Source organism: Chionomys nivalis, chromosome 10 (genome assembly GCF_950005125.1).
Source record: "Chionomys nivalis chromosome 10, mChiNiv1.1, whole genome shotgun sequence".
Taxonomy (NCBI): domain Eukaryota; kingdom Metazoa; phylum Chordata; class Mammalia; order Rodentia; family Cricetidae; genus Chionomys; species Chionomys nivalis.
In genome coordinates, this window is record NC_080095.1 from 34,935,840 (window position 1) to 34,962,005 (window position 26,166).

At 38.9% G+C, this 26,166-nt stretch overlaps 1 protein-coding gene across 5 annotated transcripts in view; it reads left to right on the forward strand.

The window, feature by feature from the left end:
* The window catches only part of Cep128 (centrosomal protein 128), a 335,390-nt gene that overhangs the window by 267,750 nt on the left and 41,474 nt on the right, over positions 1-26,166 (forward strand). For all 5 annotated transcript variants that reach the window (XM_057783389.1, XM_057783390.1, XM_057783391.1 and 2 more), the window contains one exon: positions 14,111-14,134. In XM_057783389.1, coding sequence (XP_057639372.1) covers positions 14,111-14,134 — 24 coding nt within the window. The remainder of the gene's footprint in view (positions 1-14,110; positions 14,135-26,166) is intronic.

The window sequence follows — 26,166 nt, forward strand, 5'->3', positions numbered from 1 at the left end:
TAGATGAAGTGAGTGAGTTTCCTTTTTATTTTCCCTCATGTTTTGGGCAACATTACATATCTTCTGAATTCGGAGCACAGGGAGTTCTAACTTCTGCACTCCAGGCTTGTGTGAGAAGAGTGAAAACCTTGTTGTCTGGCAGGTCCTCACTGAGTTTGAATTCTACATGCTCAATGTGTTATTGTACCTGATACATGGCAGGTGTGGTGCCTTGATCTGGGAGTATAGTATCAAGGAACCCAGATGAAGTTCTTGTCCAAGTGGAAGCCCTCATGTGCTCCCCCTCCCTTCTTCCTCCCCTTTCTCTTCTTTCTCCCTTTTTCCTCCTCTCTTCTATTCCTCCAGCCCCTTATCCTTTGCTGTTCTTTGTCTTCCATGAGTAGTCATGTAATTGAAATTTGTATTAGGAGAGAACATGCTGAAGGAAGTAAGGTATTTGGCTATTTATGAAATCAATGAAGAACCAAAAAACAGGCGCAAAGGATAGGGTTGGTTGTGAGTCTGGATATGAGTGCCAGTCCACCATTTTGGAAGAATGTGGGAGCCTTAGTAGGGGTATCCATAAATGTTTACATGAGTATTTTGGGACACATCATTGATACCACTGAAATTTTCACTAGAAATGAAAGCTAATATTTTCTTTTAAGTAGAGTTTTGTTTGTTTAGTAAGTAAATCATGAGAAGGTTTTTTCTGAGCTATACCCAGAAGGATATTAAGTAATATTAATGACATTCTACTTTTAGATGATCCATAGTAATATTTAACTTCTATATTAGTTGGATTTAACAGTTTTGAATCTTCTGTTTGAAGCGTTTTTGATGATGATGATGATGATGATTGCTTTTACAACTATTTTAGAGTCGGAGGGATAGGTAATAGCATTTGGTTTAGTCCCCTTTGTGGTACTTAGGCAAATCATTTACAATGAATAGGAAAGAGAAGATAATGTTTTCTGCATCCATTACTTTATGCTGGCTACTTAGGAGCAGCCTGTAGCAGCATAGAGTATAAAGAGAAAGAAATAGAATAAGGAATAAATTTCTAGGTTTTTTTTTTTTTTTTTTTTTTTTTTTAGAAGCCTGACAAATACTTATCTAGAGCAGAGGTTCTCAACCTTCCTAATGCTGTGACCCTTTAATACAGTTTTTCATGTTGTGGTAACTCCCAATATAAATTATTTCATTGCTGTTTCATAACTATAATTTTGCTACTGTTATGAATTGTAATATACATATCTGTGTTTTCTGATGGTCTTAGGTGAATACCTACACACACACTGTTAAAGGGTTGTTTGACCCCAAAAGGTCTGTGACCATGGGTTGAGAATCACTGATCTAGAGGGTTTTATAATAGAGGATACTAATATAGACTTGGCAGGTACATTGTTGAAGATAACTGAACAAGAAAAAGCACCACAGTGTTACTGACACACGGAAGTAAATGCCCTAGCAAAAGCTGACATGATAGTACACCAGTATTTCAGTGGACTTAGGAGATTGCCCGTCCCACTTCTCAACAACCATGGAAGAAACTGAACTGGTGACAGATCGCTTTGGTCATTTTGATAATAAAAGTAATATAAAAGCGTGCTGGTCTTTGTTTATTTACCAGTATGAAAAGCACTGTCAGTCATGTCCACCAGACTGTAGAATATCTGAAGCTTGTGCTTTCTCTCTGTCCACAAATGAAGGGCTTGAGACAGCTGCTAAGAGGCCTTCAAAATGCCTTTCAAAAGGAGGTAGTGCGGAAGTAGATTCTGTTCTCTCACGCAGTCTAGCTAGAGCTAGTCACGCCCCCAGAAGTACTCATTTTCTTGGGAGATGTGTGAAGGGGATTTTGAAAATTTTCAGCTTGAAAAATTGACAACTTGGGATTAAGTCTTTAAGGTTTTCTTAATCCAGAAGCCCGTGTGGTAGGGATTCCTGTTCCTAGGATTCCTCCTGAGAGTTAGAGTGGAGCTTCTTTTCACCTAGAAACCAGAAACTATCACAGCACACACATATCGCACATCGCCTTCCGAGGATGCATCCTGCCGAACTCAGGCAAATGACTATGCATCTGTTTGTTCAGGGACACTGGAGGGGGGGGGGCTAAGCAATGGCATCAGCAAAAATAAGCATGAACGATTATGGGCGTGGAGTGCCAGGCCTTCCTTTGCCACTTTGAAGGCAAGACAATTAATAGCTCGTTAAAGTCACTGTTTTCTCAAGAGGTGAAGAGACTTACCAAGCCTCACATTTGCCGTGAGGTCTCAGCAGAGGTGAACATCAGCAGCCTGTCTTGGGGTGAAGCAGGGTCTCAGCTCATTAGATTTGCACACTGCAATTTACTACATCAAGAAGCCTCCAGAGAGCAGGGAAGCAAGCTCAGTAAAGTGGATTCCACCTGATATTTTAGTGGTCATTAAATTTTATCACCCTATTTTATCTGAAACTTGCAACTTAATTTTAATTCCAATTTATGACAGAATAAAACTTGAAAATAGAATACCCCAAGAGAAGTCTTCTATCATCTAATATATAGATGTTGATTGACCGGGCTCTTTTCTTTTGATAATAAAAGTAATATAAAAGCGTGCTGGTCTTTGTTTATTTACCAGTATGAAAAGCACACGTCCTCGGGACTCAGCAGTTTTGGGTCTAGTCAATAAGAAAGCCTCCTAAAAGAAAGAAAAACTATTTGGAAGCATTTGCAAAGTGTGAGACAAAGAATAGTCTTTAAAAGCTCCAATTTTACTCTGTAGCCAAGTTTACTAAAATACTTTCAGTGGGTGTCCTTTTCAAACTTTATAAATTGCTCTCACATGAGGCAGGATGGGTTTATGGAACTTCACGCCCGGGTCCCTGGCAGCTGACTTCACCTAGGTCACCCACATTCCTCAGTGGTGCACTCAGAGCCCGCTCTGGGCTCCAGTGCCACAGGGTTGATGTAAATAGCAACTTGTGTGTTCTGAAAAGGGAGAGGTCTTCTCAGCTACTCGTGGTGTTTCATGGTGTTGAGTTCGTCTGGGAAAGGCTACAAGTTCAGAGCCAACAGTGTCCTTGCACTGAGGGCATTTCCACTTCCTTCACTGGGGTTTGGTGATCATTTCAGCGTTGTGCTCCGAAAGAGCTTACTACTTGTGCATGTCATGTGACACCCTTAAACAGGCCTAAAATGTGAGAAGGCTGCCATGTTCATCTGTTTTGTCTTCCATCGTCTGACAACAGTGGCAGTTGTGAGGTGCAGCATTTTAAATAATGACTGCTGTGAACAGCCATCTTGGAAACGAATACCTAAGACCTTTCTAATAACTAATACCTTTCTGGTCGGACCACATTTCCACTGACCAGTAAGATGAATGAGTTTGTAAATGTGAAGTGGACATTGCTAAAACAAACTATGATTGTCATTTCTAGGTTCTCACCCTTCCCAGTCTCTGACTGAGTTTCTAGAATGTGAATAAATACTTCAGACAATTTCTGTGTGTGGGATATTCCACACTCACTTTTTAAATTTAGCAAACATTTCTGTAACAGTTACTAATTCCTGTCAAGATGGGGCTATATAAACCTAGGCATGGTGGCCCCCAGGTTCAAGGCCAGTCTAGACTGGAGAGTGATACCTGCCTCGAAAGCAGAGACAACTACACTAACAGCAAAAAGATTGTGTTAAGTCATCCTAGAGTGATGTTCTGTGCATCAAGTGTGTGTGGAGGGGGGACCCTGAATCAGGGGAATTCTGAATTGATAGCCACAGAGCAGTTCTTTCTTTGATGCACTGTGCTATTTGTAAGTCTATGCCATTCAGTTCTCACACTGTCCTCCACTGTAGATACTGCTGTTCTCATTGATGGATGATGGAAACACTAAAGCTGTGTGGCCCATGGAAGTCCACCTGGCTCCTGTGAGCACAGTGACTACTATGACCCCTCTGATTAGGTTCCTGGGTTTTTTTTTTTATTCTCCTTATTATTCTCTCAATTTTTCTTAAGGAAACTGATTTATTGACAGACACAAAATATTTAGTGCTTAAAACCCTGGGATTCTACTTCCTCAAAGTAAAAGGCCATGGGCAATTTTGTGGAATTTTTTTTCACATTAAAAAGTCTGGCAACACTAAGGACTTACCATTAAGGAAGCATCTTACTGATCTTCTATAACTTTAAAACTACACATACAATGATAAGGGCAATGTTAAATTGTTTGGCAAGTAAGATTACAACTCTTGGTTCAAGATGCCGAACAATCCAGAAACCTCAAACACTTCTAGGAAGGATAAAGGATCATTTTTCCCTTTTCAATTCTGCACCTTTTCTCTGTGCTTATTCATCATGTTTTAAATAAACAGACTGAAGAAGTTGTTATTCAAACCCTCCCAAGGCTTCTTCAGTTTCATTCTGAAACCAAGTTCAAAATATTCTGGCAAAAATTAAAGGCACCATTCAAACATTTCCATAAATTTTAAATTGTATAAAAAGTGATAAAACTAAAATGAGCTGAAAAATGGCTAATAAGCATTTCCTCATCTCGTAATCCATGATTGTTTTCAGATTCTGAAATTAGCTGTAATGCGCCCTTGCTTTTCAGAGTCTCTATCCTATATCTCTTTCTGGATTTATTTTTTTCACAAACATGCAATGTCTTTAATATCATAGTGTTCATTCACAAAGGGAGGTGGAAACGCTGCCTGCTTGCTGTCCATGTGTTAAAGTTTGCCTATTATTGGAACCAACTTAAAAACACACAGCAAAATCACATTCCCTTTCTATTATGTAGTGAAGTAAGTATAAAAAGATGTACAGATAACAGTTTTTATTTGAGCATTGAAGTTTATTTATAAAATGCCGTATGCATTTTGTTGCACTATCATCTGATAGCACTTACAATGGAGTTCAGGAGTACTCTTCTGGCTTAGGGAAGTTTAAGGATGAGGTCCCAGAAGAGATCTCTAAACCTGCACACAAAATAGTCATGAGAAGTAGGAAGTATTTATTACTTGTTTGCTCACAAAACCTCATTGTCAGCCTATTCTGTTTCCATTGGCTTCATTTCCCAGACCATCAAGAAGAGGATTTGGTCAACTTGTTGTTTTCCAAGAGTGGGTAGAGTAAGACTTGGGAAACTGGGACAGGGGGATTGTAAGTTTGAGGTTAGCCTGGCATACGTACCAAGATCCTGTCTCAATGAAGAGGAAAAGGAGAGAGAGACACACACAGAGAGTATGAATTAGATGAATTCTATTTGAATAGACTTGTATTACAGACTAAGCTCGATCATTTAAACATGATAGAAAATTCAGCACTAATGTTTTTAGTCTGTTTTTTACTTTAAATGATAAATTAAATTACTACTAATTGTAGTAATCTGTTCTTGGGAGTCTAGGGAAATATTAAAATTAAAAACATATGTTAAAAATAGCTAATACAATTTTTGGTATCCAAACGTTGAAAAAACAGTGTAGCTATTTGATGTGGGCAACTGAAAGAGATGTTTCAGTAGACAACAGAGTGAGTGCACTGTGTTCCTTTTGTTCTCAGACCTTAGAATTGAGGAAAATCTTTCCCATCTCTGGACCTTTATGTTGCTACTCACCCCCTGTAATTTACTTTTCTCTGGATCTCTCAATGACATTCTCATTTCCATCCTTTAAACATCACCTCAGATACCCCCTCTTTATAAGGCCTGACCCTGATCAGCCTATGCACAGTAAACCTTCTCCCATATGTACCCCAGGCACAATCCCTAGGCACCTTCTTTATTTATAGTGTTCCTGCCTCCTTTGAAATGTGAGCTCCACCAAAAAAAATACAGTTATCTTCCTTATTGAAGCTATGTCTAACATAGTGCCTATCTCAATAATGTGAATGAATTATGTACAGAAATTAGTGGAAATGAAGGAGGGGGAAAGAAAGAAACAAGGCATTGGAAAGAAATGAAAAATAAAAATTGGTATAAGGAATAAGCAATGACCTGAGGAATAGTTTGTAGTGTGGGTATTGGTATTTATGCATGCTCAAGAGTGTATGTATGTAAAGAGTGTTTTAAAGTTGAGTAAAAATACTATGGCACTCTTTCTCTCCTCTCTTCTCTCTCTCCTCTCCCTTCTCCCCCCGCCCACTGTGTATCTGTGTGTCTCTCTCTGTGTGTAGGTGTGTGTACACCTTATCCTCCCCAGAAACACACAGTGACCTTTTGAAGCAAAAAGTAATTCTTAACAGGAAGCAGTATTTTTCCATAGTCACCACGCTTTGTTGAAAGGTCCAGATTCTAAATGCCTTTGGATGTGCATGTCTTATGCTCATATTTTCATTGTGTCATGGAAAAGGCCACAGATAAGGCATAAGCAATCACTAGGCTATGTTCCAGTAAAGCTTTGTTTATGGACACTGAAATTTTGATTTCCTGCAATCTCATGTAGTAGTATTCTGCCTTGGTTTTGTTCAACCAAAAGAAAAATATAAAGACCATTTCAGTGCATGGTCCTGTGACACAGGTAGCTGGCTGGATCTGGCCAACTCTCCTGACTCCTGGACTGGCTTCATGGTAATCTAATGGGAAATGCTTGCCGTTTGCAGGATAACTGGCACAGGGGGTAAGGAATAAGTCTTCCACTTCCACAAAGGATAAAATTCCTGTTGGTAAAATTTAGGGTAAGTTGGCAGGCAGAAGAAGAGTCTGATGTCATATGATCAGACCTTCCTGGTGTACAGTCACTCAGCATCCAGGAGGGTCCATTATCCACGGTGAAGTTGAGAGTCTGAGCAGTCCACATGGTCGTGGAACAGCCCAGGGCTGACTACTGAAAACTAATAATTCTACTTATTCCCTCTCTTCTCAGACTTGGGGAAAGAGTACAGTTCTGTCAGTACAGTTCTGTGAAATCAAGATGTGGGAACATCAAACTAACTCCATGTGTTCTTTATCACCCTGGAGGGGACAATCTATGGGATTTCAAGTGATGATTTCTCTAGACTTGGTGGTTTTAAACTGGATAAGGACTTATCTAAGGAACCATTTCAAAACACTGCATGATATCATTTTCTCTAAATGTAGAAATTAAATAATTAGTTGAAAATTATGGTCTGTATTCATGTTATTTTTATAGCTATACTATTTTAAGCATCCCAATAATGTTAAGATAAAAGAGTCCCACAACTCTTTGATAACTCACATCTCTCTCAAACAGCCGAATCTGCTATTTAAACTTCCACCTTGGGAAGAAGCTAGTCAGTCTGCAGTGAAAACTCAGAATGCAGCTCAATTTGAAGATAAAGCAGTTAAGTATGTCATAGACAGGAATATTTAGGATATTTAAATTGAATAGCTGAAAAACACATCTGTTTTATTTTACGGCATGCAGGATAACCCAGGCTTCAGGTATGCTTTTCATGGGGAAATGTAAACAAATCATTCACTTGTGTTTTTTCTTATATCATTAGATATAAAGAATAACTTCCTAAGGGCAAGGAATTGGAGGTTTATTTTGCATTCATTAAGTGCCTTTCTTTCATACCTGTCTGTGTGTATTAGGAAATACCAATTAATAATACTGTTTTAATTAAGTCAAACTGAATAGGAAGAAGAAAATGTAATGTAACGTCAGCCAAATAGATGGTTTTAAAACTTCCAGCTCAGGCCTCGATTTCTCTCAGCTGCAGTCCCTCTGACATGTAACACTGAGAAGTAGGTACACACAGGAACATATGTGAGGAATGTGGTATCGAAAGGTGTGCAATTATCTGATATGTTTCCTGCAGAGTGTCGAGTAAATAACTCTGCGTATAAAATCGGATGCAGATTATTGGGACTGCACAGGGGTGGGCCATTTAATCATCAAGTGGACTGTGTGGTTGTGCCATTTAAGATTCAACTGTGTGGCACACAAGACAGGTAAGGATATGGCTATAATTCAGTCCTCAGGAGGAAGGGGCTTGGGCCAAAGGGTCCTGCACATTCTCCATGACATGGTCCTCTTCCTAAGCCATAGCATCATCACCAGTGCAGTATGACCTGCTCAGGCTTCTGTGCATTTTTGCAAACATGTGGCTAACCTCACAGCTGGAGACCTGTACTCTTTTTTAAAGTGTAAATCCCTGGGAAAATTATGATGTGTTGATTTCTGAGTTGCTGGCATTCTTCCTCTGCTACCCAACTGCTGTTCTTATATCTCTCTCTGGGAATAGTTAATCTAGAAATCATACAGCTGTCATTTACATTGCCCCAGACACCGCCATAGGTTATATTTTATCTGCTGATAATTTTCACTTGTACTGTATCCCAGATGCCACACAATCACCAAAATGCCTTTGTTTCCTGCTAGCAGTCATTTCAGTGTGGAATTGGAAACTCCCAGGAGAACAATAATTCCATCTTCTACCTTCATTATTTTTCCTTAAGGTACATTTTGTAGACACATGCCTACATACCCCATTAGACTGTATCTTCAAGGAGGAATCTCCTGCTTTGAAAAGGTTGCTTCTTGATTTTGAAATAGAGTGAAGAAACCTAACTTTGGTGCTAGTTTCATAGAATTAAGTGCTAGAATTTATAGCATCTTGAAGCAACCCCCTCCATTTCTTTTCTGTCTATATTTTCCAAAGTCTAGAGGCAAATCTACACAGCTTCATTTATCTTCCCCATTTGCCTTCTCTACTCCATAAACCATCAGCCAGGCTCTTCTGCATTTCCCTTACAGTAGATTCGAAATTACATGGCATCCTTATGAGACTACAGTGCCACCGTCTCTGGAACAGACAGCTGATTTGTCTTGATCAGTAATGACCTCATAACAAGCAAAACCACGAACCTAGTGCTAATCTGAGAGCACAGCAGAAGGCAGGCACAGAAGCCAGCTGCAGGCTCAGTAATACCCTACCCAAGAGAATGTACCAGAAATGTGGAAGAGACACTTTGAGTCTGTTTTTAAATTCTGTGATTGTCTCTGCATCTCAGACACTTGCCACACCAGGCCAAATGATAAGAAATATTCTTAGATACTAGTCTAGGCCAGAATTTGACATGTCCCTTTAGACTGGCTTCTCTTGGCAAGTGTAAGTTGTCATTTAGTGACAGCATTTTAAGATGAAACCTTCCCTTGTAGTTTTTTCATTTCTTTCATTGGTTCTGATTTGTTGTTTTGGACCCTGAAGTTGGTTAATTTGGAAAAAAGCATGTAAGCAGCTATTAAAATAACCAATATACTCATAGGATCTAGTGTGATGGGGTAACAGTAAACAATAGTATCTATTGGTGGGTAAATTGAAAATTGGATGGCTGGTACATCAGTGCAAACTTCTCTGATACCATCCATCCTCAGAAAAGTCAAGAGTAACTGTGCTTGACTACTGAAAGGAGCATGCGATTTCATATATAGATCATAATTGTGTGTATATATATATTATATATATTCTGAACAAATTTATGCTATATTGTAAATGTTTTTTATGTCACTGTGTTGAAATTGTGGGATTTTTATAACCTTCATTTTATTTGAAATCTCTCTAGAAAATGCTTATCTTGTTAGTGATAGTCAATAAAAGCTTTGTTCTTCCTTTCTTTGTACTATCTTGACATTTGGGAAAGAATGTGTTTGAGGTTATTTCTACTTTTTTTAGCTCTTAAACTATGATCAACTATTAAATATGACTATTTGCTATGAGAAAATGCCTAGAAGGAAAAATGTATATACCATATACCACTTGCATTTTGTTCCATTCATATATCCTTTGTTAAAGGCATAGCACGTACAGTATGATTGCCCATTAGATAGAACTGAGATTGGGCCTGGGTGAGATGGCTCAGTTGGCAGTGTGCCCTCTGTGCAAGCTTGGGGGCCTGATTTCCATCCCCACTTACAAAAATGAACATTTTAGTGTATAAGTATAACCAAAGCGATGGGGAGCTGGAGAGTGGAGGATCATTCAGGCTTGCTGGCTAGTTAATGTAGCCAAGTTATGAGTTCCAGATTCAGTGATACACTAACTTAAAAACTAAGGTGAAAAGTGATTGAGGAAGATGCCCAACATTGACTCCTGCTCTCCACATGTGAACACATAGGCACACGTCTACATATTCTCTCCACATGTGCACACACAGGCACACATCTACATAGACTCTCCACATGTGCACACACAGGCCCACGTCTACATAGACTCTCCACATGTGCACACACAGGCCCACGTCTACATAGACTCTCCACATGTGCACACATAGGCACACATCTACATAGACTCTCCACATGTGCACACATAGGCACACGTCTACATAGACTCACAGAAGACTTGGTGCTGACAAGAGGAGCGGTCTTTGGGGTGAAACTGAGTAGTTATCCTTCTGGAATAGGCTATGTTCATTTAGTGGGAATGTGTCCTTACTATTGGATTATCCTTTTGAAAACTGTTAGCCATCATAATTCTTCTTTCTAAAGAGGATTACAAAATTCTTTTACTTGAAAAGCTTTGACCTGTAAAAAGAAGATTCAACTTATGTTTATATGCCAGTGCTGTTTTTCTCCTATGTTCATAATACTTCTACAGGCCTTCTCTGATTGTGTGTGATTCTGTGATGAGGGCATGAGAGTTCTTCAACTGTCCTTTTCTACAGCAAAATAATTCTTGTTATTTTAATCTGTAAGCTTCTAATTTATCTGTTAAATGTGATAGCTAATTTAATGTGTCTAATTGATTGATTCAGCTGATTCAAGTGAACTGTTAGTGATCTGCCATTCAGATACGAGTGATCCATTTCACGCTCATTTCCAACCTGGCCGACAGTCCTCTCCCATCTGCAGTGATGTTAATGAATTTGCCTCGGTACATTCCTGAATCCTAATGCACACTCCATTGCAACCATCAGTAAATGAATATTTATGGTTCACAGCAGAGCATTCACCTCATCCTAAAAAGTTAAAATACATTTTAACAGTATACATACTGTAAGCTTCCTCCCAACTATAGCTCTGCCTACATGGCTTGTCAAACCCAGAATAAATTAGAACACAGTGTCTAGCTGCATTATTCTCACTAGATAGTTTATGATGGCTACGTGTGAGAATAACTGTTAACCCTGCACATTTAAGCCAGTGACTGTCCAGCTCCATGGGAATCCTGTATATATTAAAATCATTATTTTTTTTCACTGTAGATGTTTCTGAAACTTTGCCTTATAATTAAAGAGTGGTAGAAATGAATTATTTAATCACAAAAAAATCCCAATGATAACACTGTAGACCTTATCCTCCCTAAACTTTGTTTCTTCAAAATATTTGAAGGAACTTTTCCCTTTGATTTCTATTTTGATATTGTTGTTTAATCTTGTATTCCCCTCAGAAATTCATATTGTTGCTTCTGCGCTAGTCTTAATTGTGTCCTTATTCCTGGTGTTAGTTATCCAGAAACATTTCCTTAAAGAGAAGTAGATTTGTTTAATAGAGTAATTTATTTGTATGCTACTCCTACCTCTTATTTTAGATGTTTTTATATGAAGTAATAACTGGAAGTTCTTAGATAACTTTGGAGATTCTGCCATTGTCTTAAAAGCATAAAAAATTATGTGTATAAGTCTGTTATATATAATGTCCATTTTCCTTAGAAGATTTATTTTCAGCTAATGCTCAAATCTATGACTATAAGGATAAAGACATTTATCCTAATCCATCACCTAAAATAATTTGGTTACCATGACAGTATCTTCATTACTATAGAGGTTGCCTTCCCTCTCTGAGCCTTCAACCTTAACTACGCCTTTAATGTTACTATGCTTTTCAAGGTTTAGACTTGAAAATAAGGACTTTAAAGGGTGTTGATTCTATATGGAGCCTGAAGATAAAATTTATGGAAACAAAATTTGGCAGTTCAAACAGAAAAAGAAAGAACGCCAATTCATCAGTGAAGGTCTTACTAGAGAAATTGATTACATTTGTGGCCAGTTATGGTTTTCTACATTCATAAGTTTTAAAATCACCTTAATTAATAAAGATAATTGTTTTGTCTTTCTTATCTTCTACAATCGAGACTTTAAAGCTATGTGGTTTAGATCACACTCACTGGTGGGAACAATGACCTTACTATCTGCTCTTATTAGCTGCTGCTGTTGTTGACAATTTGAATTAATAAAATTTAGGTTAATAAGAATCTCCTATTTCTTTAATGTCCTCATTTAACAAATCCAGTTCCATTTTATGTATTTGTGTGTGGGGTGGGGAGGGTCACTGCCGTAAATGGCCCAGGATAACACCTAGGAATTGACTTTCTCATTCTACTGTGTGTTTCCCAGATCAAACTTTGGATCAGGCTTATTGGCAAGCTCCTCCTGGCTTTTTATTTATGTTTCATTTTCCATTGCATCCTGATTCCATTACCACTAAAGAAGAAAGTAAGCTGTAGGCAAGTAGGCATTAGTAGGCCACAGTAGATGTAGTGCTCATTGGCTTTTATGTTTTAAACAGATGGTATAATTTGACTGTTTTTTTTTGTCCATAGTTCTATAGAGTAGTCTCATGTTTACAAGTCATACAAATATTTAGAGAGAATTCAGACATATAGCATAAATCAGTTTATCTTTGCCATAAGTGTGATAAGGCTGTAAGCAGATGGATAGAATTCAGGCATAGCATAAATCAGAATGATATCTTTGCCATAAGTGTGATTAAAAATTAAAGCAGATGGGAATTAAGCTCTTCTGTTTTGATATTCTTCTGTTTTCACATTATATGAATTTTCTTATTTCAAGCCAGTTACATGTGTTTTCTTACAATATAGTAAGCTTTAAACATTATCAGCCCACAGAGCATGGTATGGAGAATCTTCAAGTTCATGTAAGGGTTGTAGAAATTCGAATTCCCTATGCAGTGGTTTATCTAAGGTGGCCATGGCTGCTGTCTGCTCTGTCTGCACAGGACAGTGACACATTGCTGACTGGTGACACACCAGGTTTGCTATGACTAGGAAGCCTAGAGTAGCAGCAGAGTAGAGACTCATATGCGTTTGAGATCACACTCAAACAAAACATTTCATAAGTCACCATGGAATATTGATTTATGAAAGTAATGGTGGCAATGGGAAGTCCTACCAAGTATGCCAATAAAAGGTAATTAAACAAATTACGTTGCCTAGCAGCCAGCTTTGGGTTGTGTTCCATAGTGTATGGTGCTGATATGCTAACTTGTGCCCGCATAACCAGGTGTTTACAGGCTGTTCAACTCAGTTTCTCCGTATGGAGACTGGGGGCCAACTTATAGAATTCCTCCAAGAAAAGCCCTCAGTTTCTGGTGGGCTGAAAGAATGTAAGTGAATCTAATTAAAGAAAAAGATTCCCAATTCCATAGATTTCCTCTAGTTGCCCAAAATGGTACAAGAGCAACACATGGCCTTGTCCCCCTGGAATAATCTGACATTCCATCTTGACCTTCTGACTTAGCTTCCTCTCAAATCCAGTTTTTAAACTTGGTGAATATGTTCAGTTTCCCCATTTAACCTCTAGAAAGTTGTGAGTATAGTTATTGAGTTCAAAACTATTTTCCTCAATCATTTGTCTTGTTAAATAATGTTGTCTCAGACTCCTTTAAAACCAGCATTTCTGTAAACTAGATTCTGTAGTTACTCTGTAGAGTAAACTGTATAACAGGGCCCTCGGCTGCATAGAAATCTTTATCATTCAATATTTGTACATGACCTTTAACTGTTTAAGTTAAATCTAATTTTTACTAGATCACACACTTCAGTGTTTGCCTAATGAGACTAGTGTGTGTGCTAGTGTCTTCTGCATGCCACTGCTACCACCCAGCTGTGATTCATGTGTTCACATTTATCTCACACTTACATATCCTTAAGGGGATAATTTTAGCAGTACAGTGGAGATATGAGCTATTCTTCTCAGTAACTGGATCTGAATTTGTCACATTTTCTGTTAAGTTAAGCCCTGAGGTCCTATCTATCGGTAGGTACAATAAGAAAAGGTATTGTAGTTCTTTCCTGCCTGTTTTTCTGTTGCTGAGATCATTTGAGTAAGGAGTTTTAATTTTTGTATTTTTAAAATAATATTTTGCTAATAGCAGGTAGACAGAAAAACCTGCAAACAAAGTCAGCTTACAGATTTGCTTTAATAATTCTGTATTATGCTTCATTTGCAGGACCGTGTAAATGCATTAGAAACGGTAAGTGGGACATTTTCCTTCTTGTATCAGAATTACTGCTCTCTGATGTGGATTTCAGAGCCCACCAAAGGAAGCAATTCCAGAAAGTATTTCTAGAACTACCGCTAAGATTGAGAGCGGGGAAGGCGCTAAAATGTGTCTAAAAGGTATGTGCCATAGACTTCTTGGTGAAACCTCTCAAAAGGGAAGTGTGAATGTGTGGGACGACTGTAGCTGTCCCGGGATGGGCAGGCGATGACGAACTACTCCGGAAAACAGGCAGTGTGAAAATGATGCATGCCTTGCCTGCCTTTTCTGCATTCCGCCATCACTGGAAATGCTGGTTAGCAAGCATTTTTGAAGTCCAAGTTTTTAACATACTGTTTTTAGTTTTTACCATTGTCCAAAGAGAATGATAAAAACTAGTCAGCCTTTTTTTGACAATCTTACTTGAAGAAATCTACTATTGGGGAATGGTTTTAAGTATCTAGCTGTAAACACCGCCTGATTGCATTTATTTATTGGAAAAATGATTAATTTTAAAATATGAGAGAAACCAACATATCTACAGTTCAAGAAGCAAACTCCCATGACTTCAGTGATGCTCTATATACCTAAGACACAGGAGAGGGGAGAACCCACAGCAGGCACTTGCCAGATATGAATTATGTTTTGTGAGTACGATTTTTTTGCTTACCAGGTTTAGAAATAAATTATGGTTGTTTTGCTTTGGTAAGTATTTCTCCACAGTAACATGTGAATCAGAATTAGAGGCACACAGGGTTCGCGGTGTACGCTCCAGCGCTCAGTTATTTGCCTGGCATGTGCAGGACTCTGGATTCAGTCTCCAGCACCACATTCAATGAAGGGGGAAGTAGAGAAACAGTAGAATAAACTATAGTACTACTTTATGGCAAAATATTATACAGCAATAAAAAGACATATTTAAAGAAGTAATGATGTAAAAAAAAAAAAGTAAAGTAAAAATCGCCGTGCTGTTATGGGGGGGTAGTATAGCAATGTATAAACTTTGATACAAATACTAGATATGCATATTTTTGCATTAAACAGTCATTAAGAGACTACACAAAATATTAACAAGTGTCTTGGGAACAGTGGCGATTTTTCTTTGGGTAAATTTTTAATGTACAGGGAGGAATGAAACTCCTTTAAGCAGTAAAGCTAGTACAAAAAGTCTGAGCTTAACTTTATGAAAGAGAAATAAAGGAGTCTGTTTTTATAAAGTGACACTGTCCAGACTTGGGAATTTCTTCCCCCGGTTTAACTCCCACAAAGTTCACTCACCGCCCTCCTTCCAGTGTGGCGCCACTAGAGGCGTGCGTGCAGCCTCTGCCTTTTCCTCTGCATTTTTACTTAGTTTTAGGAGTGTCTTGCCAACAAGTTTATGACTTAAATATTCTCTTTAAAAACATGAGTAAAATGGCAATGTGTGTATTTGAAGACAGACTGAGAGCACAAAATGCCATCCATGCACGTCTAGAAAGATGCATCTTCCTTGACTCTGCATCTGTAAAATTTTGGCAAGTCTTAATACCAGAGAAGGAAAAACCTTAGAAAAATATAAAAGCCTAGTAGTGGGTTGCCATTGTCATTGTAATCATGTGTTAACTGTGTTTTTTTAAAATATCAGAATTTTGTCAGTGTGATATTCAAAATGACAGGTTATATCAAGGCAAAGTCTATATTGTTTCCTTGTATTTGTTGATCTTTTTCTATACCTAACATTTTTCTAGTGAAGTATCATTCAGTAGAATCTTAAAGACCTTTTCTGAGGTGTTCCCTGGAACCTAAGTTAAAAATTAAAAGTCATCATGATAAAAATAAAAATGATTAAATGGTTGGTACGGTAACAGTTTTCTCAAAAATAATTATCATAAGTATAACCATAAAAATTAAAATACTTGATGATAATGTTAATGCTCAAATATTATGAAGTCCTTTGACTTCATATGGCATTATAAGAAGCGGAATTTAATTCACTAGGTGGGCTCCTCAACTGATAAAGTATTTTATAGTTCATAAAATCAAATATGCTGAAAGCAGTTTGAATCATTTATTATTCTCTCGTAATTGAGACTCTAGAGTAAGGCACATATTGGTGTCTCCCACTTGGCTCTGGTTCTGAAGGTCACAGAAGGAGTCACATACAGGGTGTGTGCTATATGGCAGCAGATGTCACTTTGCAGTTCATCATTCCCTTGGTGGGGGTACTAATAATTGGTTATTTTAGGTGTTCAGGTAGTTTTAATACCCAAAAGCAGTGTGTTTCCTTTTTTTTTATTTTTTTATTGAAAAAAAATTTTCTGCCTCCTCCCTGCCTCCCATTTCCCTCCCCCTCCTCCCACCCCTCTCCCCCTCCCCCCACTCCTCTTCTCCTCCCTCTCCAGCCCCAAGAGCAGTCAGGGTTCCCTGCCCTGTGGAAAGTCCAAGGTCCTCCCCACTCCATCCAGGTCTAGGAAGGTGAACATCCAAACTGTCTAGGCTCCCACAAAGCCAGAACATGAAGTAGGATCAAAACCCCGTGCCATTGTCCTTGGCCTCTCATCAGCTCTCATTGTCCGCCATGTTCAGAGAGTCCGGTTTTATCCCATGCTTTTTCAGTCACAGTCCAGCTGGCCTTGGTGAGCTCCCAATAGATCGGCCCCACTGTCTCAGTGGGTGGGTGCACCCCTCGTGGTCCTGCCTTCCTTGCTCATGTTTTCCCTCCTTCTGCTCCTTGTTAGGACCTTGGGAGCTTTTATTTATTTTATTGAGCTCTACATCTTCCTCTGCTCTCCTCCCTTCCCCTTCAACCCTCTGCAGCGTGTTTCTTTATCATCCCGTGATGTCATTTGACAGTTGCCACCATTGAACTCTGCTTGTGTTCATTCTTCCTCTTTCCTCTCATTCACTGTCAGACAAGCTCCTTGAATTTCAAATTATGCTTTATTTGTAAATGAATCCCCAATATCTGTCAAAAACTCATATACATAGGCATTAAGAAAATATGTGTTGAATGGAAAATGTTGAACTCTCTCTTACTCTTGTACAAGACTGTACATAGCAAACTAAGTATAAATAGTATCAGTTCAGTAGTTAAGGGGAAAATTTTTCCAGAAGTATGTTAATTAATTTCTGGATCTTTCCATATGGCACCATATACTATTTAAGGTTTTACTGAGCACGAACCATTTTTTCTGGTTTACCTGGAGTTTTCCTTAAAAGGAAACCCCTTCAACCAAAATGCGGCAAGTTGATCTCCCAAATAAAGTGATTAGCTGAAGAAAACTCTGGATGAAATCCTCCGCTCATAGGCAGGGGCAATATGAGACATTTGTGTTTTCTGGGCACTCTCAAGGTGCTGTGTTGTCAGGTGGAGGAGAGGTGTCACTTGAGTATCAGTGAGTGCTGCTGGGAGGTAAGTGGACTGCTCAGAGCCCTCCGGTGGGAGTGCTCTGTTACAAAGAAAAGATGGCTAGGATAAATGAGAGCAGCATTGTGTCTGGGAGCATCACAAAAATGACAGGTTTTGTAGTCTGAAGACATGATGAGAGGAGAGAATTATCTGTGACATATGAAGAGTTTAGTAGTGTCATGCAGAAAGAGCCAGAGGAGGCGCATTCCAGATAAAGGATGTAATGGAAACGAGCATAGGGTTTGTCACGCTAATACTTTAAAGACAGTTGAGATCATGATTCTCCTGTGATGATAAAATGAGCTTCTGTGAAATTTGCTTATTTAACTGCTTAATGATGGCATGAACAGGATGTTATAACTAATTCAAAGGAGCAAAGAGCTGTAGGGGGGTGGGCAGAAAAAAGGGACCGAGGGGGTGGGTCCTGACGTGAACTGGCTTCTTCCCTAGTAGAAAATAAAAGCAATTGAAACTAGCCAAAATGACTCGTCTGTTAATGGGACTCATTTTCTGTCAGTGTCTACAACTGGGAATTGTACAGACTCAACGGCAGTGCCATGTGTAGGCCAAGTGTTGCGATCTGGTAGGGTCAGAAAATCCCAAAGGGTGTGCTCAGCAGAAACTACTGAAACACCTGACTTTTGTTTTCTTTCAGAAGCTTTCATATTTTCTCAGGGTAGAGTCATTACAGTCTTCAACATAGGTAACAGCTTCTTAGTGGTGAGAGTTAGCAGTCTGGGTCTATGAAATGCAAACTTTGGGCTTGATCTGTTGTAACACCAGAGGTACAAGTGGCTTCCTTTTGAGAACCAGTTTCTACTGGTTGACACTGGATGCTGAGACTTGGGAGGAATTCTAGGTTTTCCTTGGGGATGAATGTTGGGAGCCAAAGAGTTGTAAACTTTCTTTTATTCCATAGAGAGCTGTTAATGGCTTCTGTGCCCTTGCCTGTGGTTTGAACTGCAGTGTAAAGACATAGGGTATAGTCTCCCTGCCCCTGACAGAGCGCTGTGGTGAGTGAGAGACTGTAAATAAAGGTGGGAAGGGCACCTTGGATGAAAACCAGCTTTGGAAATACACTTGAAAAAATGAAGGACTGGGAGCTCTCAATGACGTCACTGTTCTGAGAAAGGACTAACATGCTCAGTAAGTGGAAGCTAGGGCCCAGGGAAGGAGAGAAACAAGTGAGAAAGTAAGGAAATAATGGAGAATTTACAGCATTTCAACTTGGATCATATGTTACAAATCTCTCTTTATTGTTATTTTATGAATACCTTGATACTTTAGATTCTCACATTCTGTTATTGAAACTTGGCATGACTTAAGCAACCCAGACATCCCATATAATAGTGTGGAATCATTAAGATAAAGTTCATTTTCAGTAGCAGGCCAAGCCTAGTGAGTAATTGGAAGAATGGTGCCATGGCTGAGTCTCAGAGCCCAGGCTCCTCCCTTTGCTCTGCTGGCCTCCATGCCTTCTGCCTTGTCCACCTGTGCTCATTATGACTGCATTATAAATAGTGAAAGGAAAATTGGGAGATAAAAGAATGTATCATTCACCAGGAAGTGGTGACACACACCTTCAACCCAGCACTTGGGAGCCAGAGGCAGGTGGATCTCTCTGAAGAGCTTGGACTGTTACACAAAGAAAGAAACACTGTCTCATAAAACAAAAAACAAAAAACAAAAAAAAAAAAGAAAGAAAGGAAAAAAAGAAAAAGAATGTATAGTTCATTCAATGGTATTGGAAAGTTGTATACATATGTACATATGTCTTTTCATATACCTACCTATGCCATACATAGCTCTAAGGTTAAAAAATAACTGTACATTCCAAACATCCCACAATTTAAAACATAAATTGTAGTGGGAATTGTAAAATGTATAGAATGGGATGATAATCATGTGTTTAGGTGTGCCAGCTTGGCAGAAACGATGCTTCGTGAGAAATTTAAATACTTTAGATACTTACATAAAAAAAAAGAGATGAAATCCAAATTAATATGAAAAAGATAAGAAATGTAGAGAAATCACAGAAAAATAAAAACATAGGAAAGAAGTAGAAATTAATTTACTGTGAAGAAACAGTCATGCAGTGAGCTGGCGAAGTGACATCGGCGACTTTGCCTGCGAATGTGCTCTTACCAGCCTGCCTTGGTGCAAGTGACCATTGTTACTCCTCGTGAAGACAGGAGCCCAGAAGCTGGAGTGTTGTGTAAGCTATAACTGGAATATCAGGGAAAGTGACCAAGTTCCCAAAAATGTAATTCCTAGAGCTAAGAATAAATTTACTAAATAGGCCAATGACTGAATTCTAAAATGATACTTAATTCAGTCTTAATGAAAAATTTCTTCGAAAGAGTTAGCAAGCCAGAATAATTTTATGTTAAACTTTTCAAGTGTTGCAGAAAGAGTTAAGTTTCATGAAAACTTTCCCTGAGTCTAGGAAAAAAGGCAGATGCACAGCTCGTGTTATAAGCCACATGATTTTATTGCAAAGCCAGACAGAGTGTAAATAAAGAAAATTGGTGTCTTTTCAATTATTACCATGTATACAAAATTAATGGACCAAATTATTAGAAAAATAAATTTTTAATGTTTTATATATAGTTTTATTTAAAAGCATAATCATGAATAAACTGAAGTTATTCCTGGAATATGGGTTGGTTTAGCATCAGAAAATTCACCAATGTAATTCACCATACTGATAGATTAGTTAGGGCTCCTTAAGATGTTCATCTTCAATAGTGATTAAGGGGAATGATAATGAAAACTATACAGAGCTGTCATTTTCGTTAGCCGGTACATATATATTATACCCATGTTTTCTGTCCATGGTGTCTTTTACCAAAGACAAGGAGAATTGAAACATGTTATCAGAACCTAGGGTTTTTGGTTTTATTTTGTTTTTACTTCAAAATGATTATTGCCACCTCCAACAGTGATGCGCAAAGACAACTAATGAGGGTATGGCTTTCTGGTAGGGTAATATGCTCCCCTGGACATTCTAGGCTCTTCCAAAGAATTTCAGCCACATACGCTCTTCCTACACTATGCTGCTTGAACGGGCTTCCCTAGCTCTCAGAAAGCCTCCTTCCTGACAGCAAGGACTTCGGGCACTTAAGAGTGCCGACAGAGAAGTGTTCAGTAAGCGTCTCTCATAGACCACCCAAACCAGAAACTGAATGCTTAGTACCCATGCTGCAGTCCTTTGGTTCATCCGATGCTTTCGAGACCTTTGTTTTCAATGAGGTCAAACAGGAATTTAATCAAACTGATAAATCATCATAATTAATTTTGGATGACAGATCTAAATCTGTCACAATTCAATAATTGTCATAAAAATAGAGTCAAGAAAATAAGGTGGATATGTGAACACTACTTTCATTTGTTTGTTTGTTGTTTTGTTTTTTTTTGAGACAGGGTTTCTCTGTATAACGGTTCTAGCTGTTCTGGAACTAGCTCTTGTAGATCAGGCTGGCCTTGAACTAACAGAGATCTGTTGGTCTTGCCTACTGAATGCCGGTTCCATGTACGTTTATGTGAACAAAATTCCTCAATGATTAAATCTATGGAAACAAACTAAAAAGAAATACAGTGGAACCCTGACTTAGTGAAACAGAATGAGCCTTCACTCCTGAACACACAGGCTAATTAAATACAGGGACAGGCACTATTCTCATTCCATCAATGATACACTTTGGTTTCTTTCTTTCTTTCTTTCTTTCTTTCTTTCTTTCTTTCTTTCTTTCTTTCTTTCTTTCTTTCTTTCCTCCCTCCCTCCCTCCCTCCCTCCCTCCCTCCCTCCCTTCCTTCCTTCCTTTTTTTGCTAACATTTCATATGTAAGAATTTTTCTTAAAATTTCTTAATTAGAATAATAATGTTTGTAGAGTTATGTGGAGTTTGTGGTCACCAGAAATTTTAGGATGCAGTTGGTCTCTATATTTGTATTGGCATGTTTTTAATGAAAAGTATGACAGAGTAACAAATATATTAGTTTAGAACTATAAGAAAAAATGTTAGGAATATTAAGGGGAGAGGCAGTGACAAAATTAGTGTTTTTCATGTTTTCTTTTAAAATCGTTTTTAGCCTTTGAAAATTTCCTGAGTACATGTTGAGCACACCTTTCAAATGAGCATGTTTATCAGCTCACCTACCTTGACTTCCCTCCTTCAGCACCCCTAGGCCCCAGGACATCTCCCTCTTCACTCCACCTTTACTGTTTTTATGAAAATATTAAAACCACCGAGTCCAATTCATGTTGCCCATGTATGCATGGGTGTGGGTTCGTCCACTGAGCTTAAGCAATTCCAGTGGCTAGAACCTGAAAGAAAAGTACTATCCTCCGCAAGCAGCTCTCAGCTGCCAATGGCTCCTCAGCTAGGGGTGGAAGCCTTGGGTTCCCCTCCCCCGTCATACTGGAGTTTTAACTGGTTTGATCTGGTGCAATTAACCACCTGCTGTGTGCTCTTGATAGTGCACTAGCCAGTCAGGGCCAGAAGACTGCATTCACAGCACGCTCCCCATCCTCCTTCCTTCCCTTTCTTCTTTCCCTTCCCTCTTCCAGTGTTCTCTGTGTCTCAAATGGTAGAGACGCTCTGTATGTAGATGAGAACTCATAGTCAAAATCACGTATTCTGAGCACTTAGTCCTGTTATGCTTCTCTCCACTGACTGATGCCAACTGCAAGAGACTCTTCTGACGAAGCTTGAGAGCAGCGTTAACTCTATGGTTGTGAACAAAATCTTTAGAATGCAGTTTGACTGGATAGCCATTTAGCAAAATAGCAGGAATAGGCTTCTTTCTAGGATCTGCAATCTCTCTAGCCATAGGCTTTGGAACAGGTTTACAGTATCAGGCACGAAATTCCTGCTATAAAATAGATTTCATATCCAGTAAGAAAAAGGTTGGGCACTCTCATACACATCGTGCCACTATTGCACAAGTGGGTACATCTTGCCTGATGGGTCTGTGTTGTAACTTGCAGGATACAGTGATGGGTAAAACCACTGACATCTTCTTTCTCCTTGCGACTTGCATAGTGCTTTCCAGGACTGTGAAACTAGTCAGCAGGGACAGTTCACAGTTGATCTCTGTGTTCTACAGCCCAAGTTATATTCAGCAATAGAATCTTAGCATCTACTTATGGTGGCAACCAAGAGGATGGATGGCAATAGCTGGGGTTTGGAGGTTTCTAGGACCTCCCTGACTACTAGCTGGTAGGGAGGGAAATGGTGCCTTACTCTGTCATTGTCATTTAACAAATTATCTTTTGGGACATTCTTGTCCCCTGTGTCTACCTATGCAGTGTGACTCTGTTCAAACTCATAGTTTTTATTTATGTTTTATTAGTTTATAAACCAGTGGGTTTTCAGAAGGATAAGGTCTTGTCTTCCTTTCTTTATTTTGTGTAACTTCCAACTTTTTCATTTCTCCCACTATCATACATTAATTAGGCATAATAATAGGTTTCATTATGGTGTTTCCAGTCGTATACTTGCCGTATTTTAATAATTTATCCCATTAACCTCTCATCTTCCTCCCACTACGTCTGATTCCTTATTCTAGCCACTTTCTTTCTACTCTCAGATTTTTTTAAAATGCAATATATTCTGATCACAATTTCCCCTTATTCATCTCCTTCCAGATCCTCCCCAAGTCCCCACTGGTCCAACTCCACACTTTCTTTGTCTTTAGAAAACAAACAGGCAAATAAAAAAAAATAGAATAGAATAAAACAAACAAGTAGAAGGAATAAAACCAAACAAAGAAAATGCACAAGAAGCAAATACAGATGCAGAGACACACAGAAAACTCATTAAAACTCAAAATCAGAAGCCATAATATATAAACAAAAAACTAGTAAGATTTTTTTAAGAAGTGCCCAGACAAGCCACTGTGAGACCAAAAAATAAAAAAGTAAAAATAAATAAGAAAGAAAGCAAAAAAGGAAAAAGAAAAAGGAAAAAATCTCCAAAATTATTGAGTTCATTTAGTGTTGGCCATCTGTTGCTAGGTATGAGGCTTGCTCTGAAGTATGGTTAATGTACTCAGTTAAACTCCATTAGAGAAAGCTAATGTTTCTCTTACAAGTGGTCATCAGTTGTGGATAGCGGCGGGTTAGGAATGGAGATAGGTATCCACCTCTCTTCTCAGTTCTGGGACTCCATCTGGCCTGGACCTGAACAGCTCCTGTTCATGCTGCTAGCAGTTTCTGTAAGCTCATACATGTCTCAGTCTATTGTATCAAGAAGGTCTTATTTCCCTGCTGCATTCCAGCCCCACTGTCTCTTCCTCCTCATCCTCTTCCACAGGGTTCCCTGAGCCCTGAAGGGAGGGAGGGTTTTAATAGCGATCTCCCATTTAGGACTAGGTGTTCCAAGGTCTCTCACTCTGCATGTTGCCAGTTGTGGGGTTTCATGTGTTTCCTTAGTATCGGATGAATTTCCTTACTGTCATTTTCCGGAACATGAGTTCCTTAAGTGGCTGTATCAACTGTTAACCACTTATAAATGCTTAAGAAAGAGTGAGGCTCCATGAGAATCTCCCTACTCCATGACAAGCTGTTGATGGGCCCAATCTTGTACAGACCTTGTGCAGTTAATGTCATTCCTGGAAGTCAGCATTCCTACCTCCGATTCACACCCCCTTCTTCTATGATGTTCCCTAAGCTCTAAAGAAGACTATATAGATGTTCTGTGAAAGGCTGGACATTCTGTAGTCCTTGATTCATTCTAAGACTCTTTAGTCACTTCTGGCCAGTACAAAAAGAATCTTCTTTGACCAAAATTTGCAACAGCACTATCTTATGTGTGTAAATACAGTTGTCAGAAGGCAGTTTGACAGCCATGTTGTGTCCATGTAGAAAACAGCAGCTCACTAAGGCTTATCAACTCCTAGCCATTGGCTTTTGACTAGGTTTACAGTTCGAGGGCTAAGCAGCCCCTGGGAAGAAGGAAGTCATCAAACCCAGTGAGAAAGCAGTTAGTTAGTTATTCTTATGACAGTCTTGGCAGTCTTGTACTGGTAAACTCATCTTCCACGTTCATTTGGTATTGTTGTACAACGGTACACAGCTGAATACGACTTGATGACAGTGTTCCATCAGAAGTCCAAGTCGCTCACCATGGAGCCCTCTGGGGGCTTCTTATGATGGAGAAAGCTTGTACCCCCCATTACAGCTCATTTCCCTATATCCTGTGATCAAGGTGTGTGGCATCTTCAGCAATAGAGGCTTACATAGTTCTGGTCGGCAGTCAGCTGCAGCAGAAATTGCCCATATTGTGTTGGGGCCTTGTGGCCATCAGTTGATAGAGAGATAGTGAACCCCTAGCACTGGAATTTTCCTTTAGTAACTTATGACTTCTGGGAATAATTCTATTTACCTTCATACACTACTTAAATTGTCTTTTAAGGTATCAAACATAGTTTTGGTTGTCTCTCCCAAAATTGCTTTTTTTAAAGAATTTTTTTAAGCAAATAAATAGTGTGAAAGTAATACTGAGATAAAAGTTCACCTAATAAGTTTAAATGAGATATACATATAGTGTTACTTGAAAGTGCCACTATTAATATATAAGGAATAGATGGCTCAGCCAGTAAAGTGTTTGGTGAATAAACATAAGAACTCCAGTTCTGATCTCCTTCATCTATGTCAATAGCCAACCGTGGCGAGGGAGATGGAAACAGGAGGATTACTGGGTTGTTCTAGCCAGGCTGTCTGACCTTATCTGTGAGTTCCAGGTTCCATGAAAGATTATTTCAAAAAGTAAGATTGGGACACATTGGAAGACAACCAGTTTTTCCCTCTGGCTTCACATGTGTGCATGCACACAATGCTCATATACACACACGAATGCACATTCCATGTGTGTACACCCAGCAACATGTACGCAGACACTGCTGCCCACGGAGGAAATGCTAGCATTGTGGAAATGTGATGCAGACATCTAAACAACATTAAAACCTATGCATGTGCTTATATGGTGGGAACCTACATAGTTTAAATAATCACCTTAGAAAGTAATTAGCATTTTTGAAAACCATCCAGTGGAAGCAGAGATGTAGTCACGAAGTTGCAGTGGGTTAGCATTCAGTTTGCTATTGAGTACTTAAAACCATTTGATTTGCCTTGGTTTGGGATATCTTGTTCTAAGTTCTAACCTAGCACTATTCAAAAAATTATAAACCCCACTGGAAATTAAGAAATATATTTTTAAAACCCCTTTGGTCTCATAAAAAGATCTGTAAAGACCTAAAGAATTCATTCTGCTGGGTTAACATATGTAAACTACATACACACTGATGACCTTGAATGTTGTTGTCCAGTCAGTGTTTACACCAAATTTACAAGGGTGTGTAAAGTACTGCCTTATATGCTTGCTTTTCCTATGTGTAGTGGGGTGGCCAGTTGTTAATGACTGTCTTTCTTTGTTATCCTGACTCTTACAATATTATTCATCATTGATGACATTTGCACAGAACTCCGCAGGCTCATCAGTTGAAGAACAGTCATTCTTTGTTAACAAGATGAATTGTGCCCTAGACACTTGGGAGTATATGGTCACCAATGAGTTAATGTTCTTACTAAGAGCCCCTGCTGTGTCCAGGAAACACTGACCTGAGTATGTGAATCT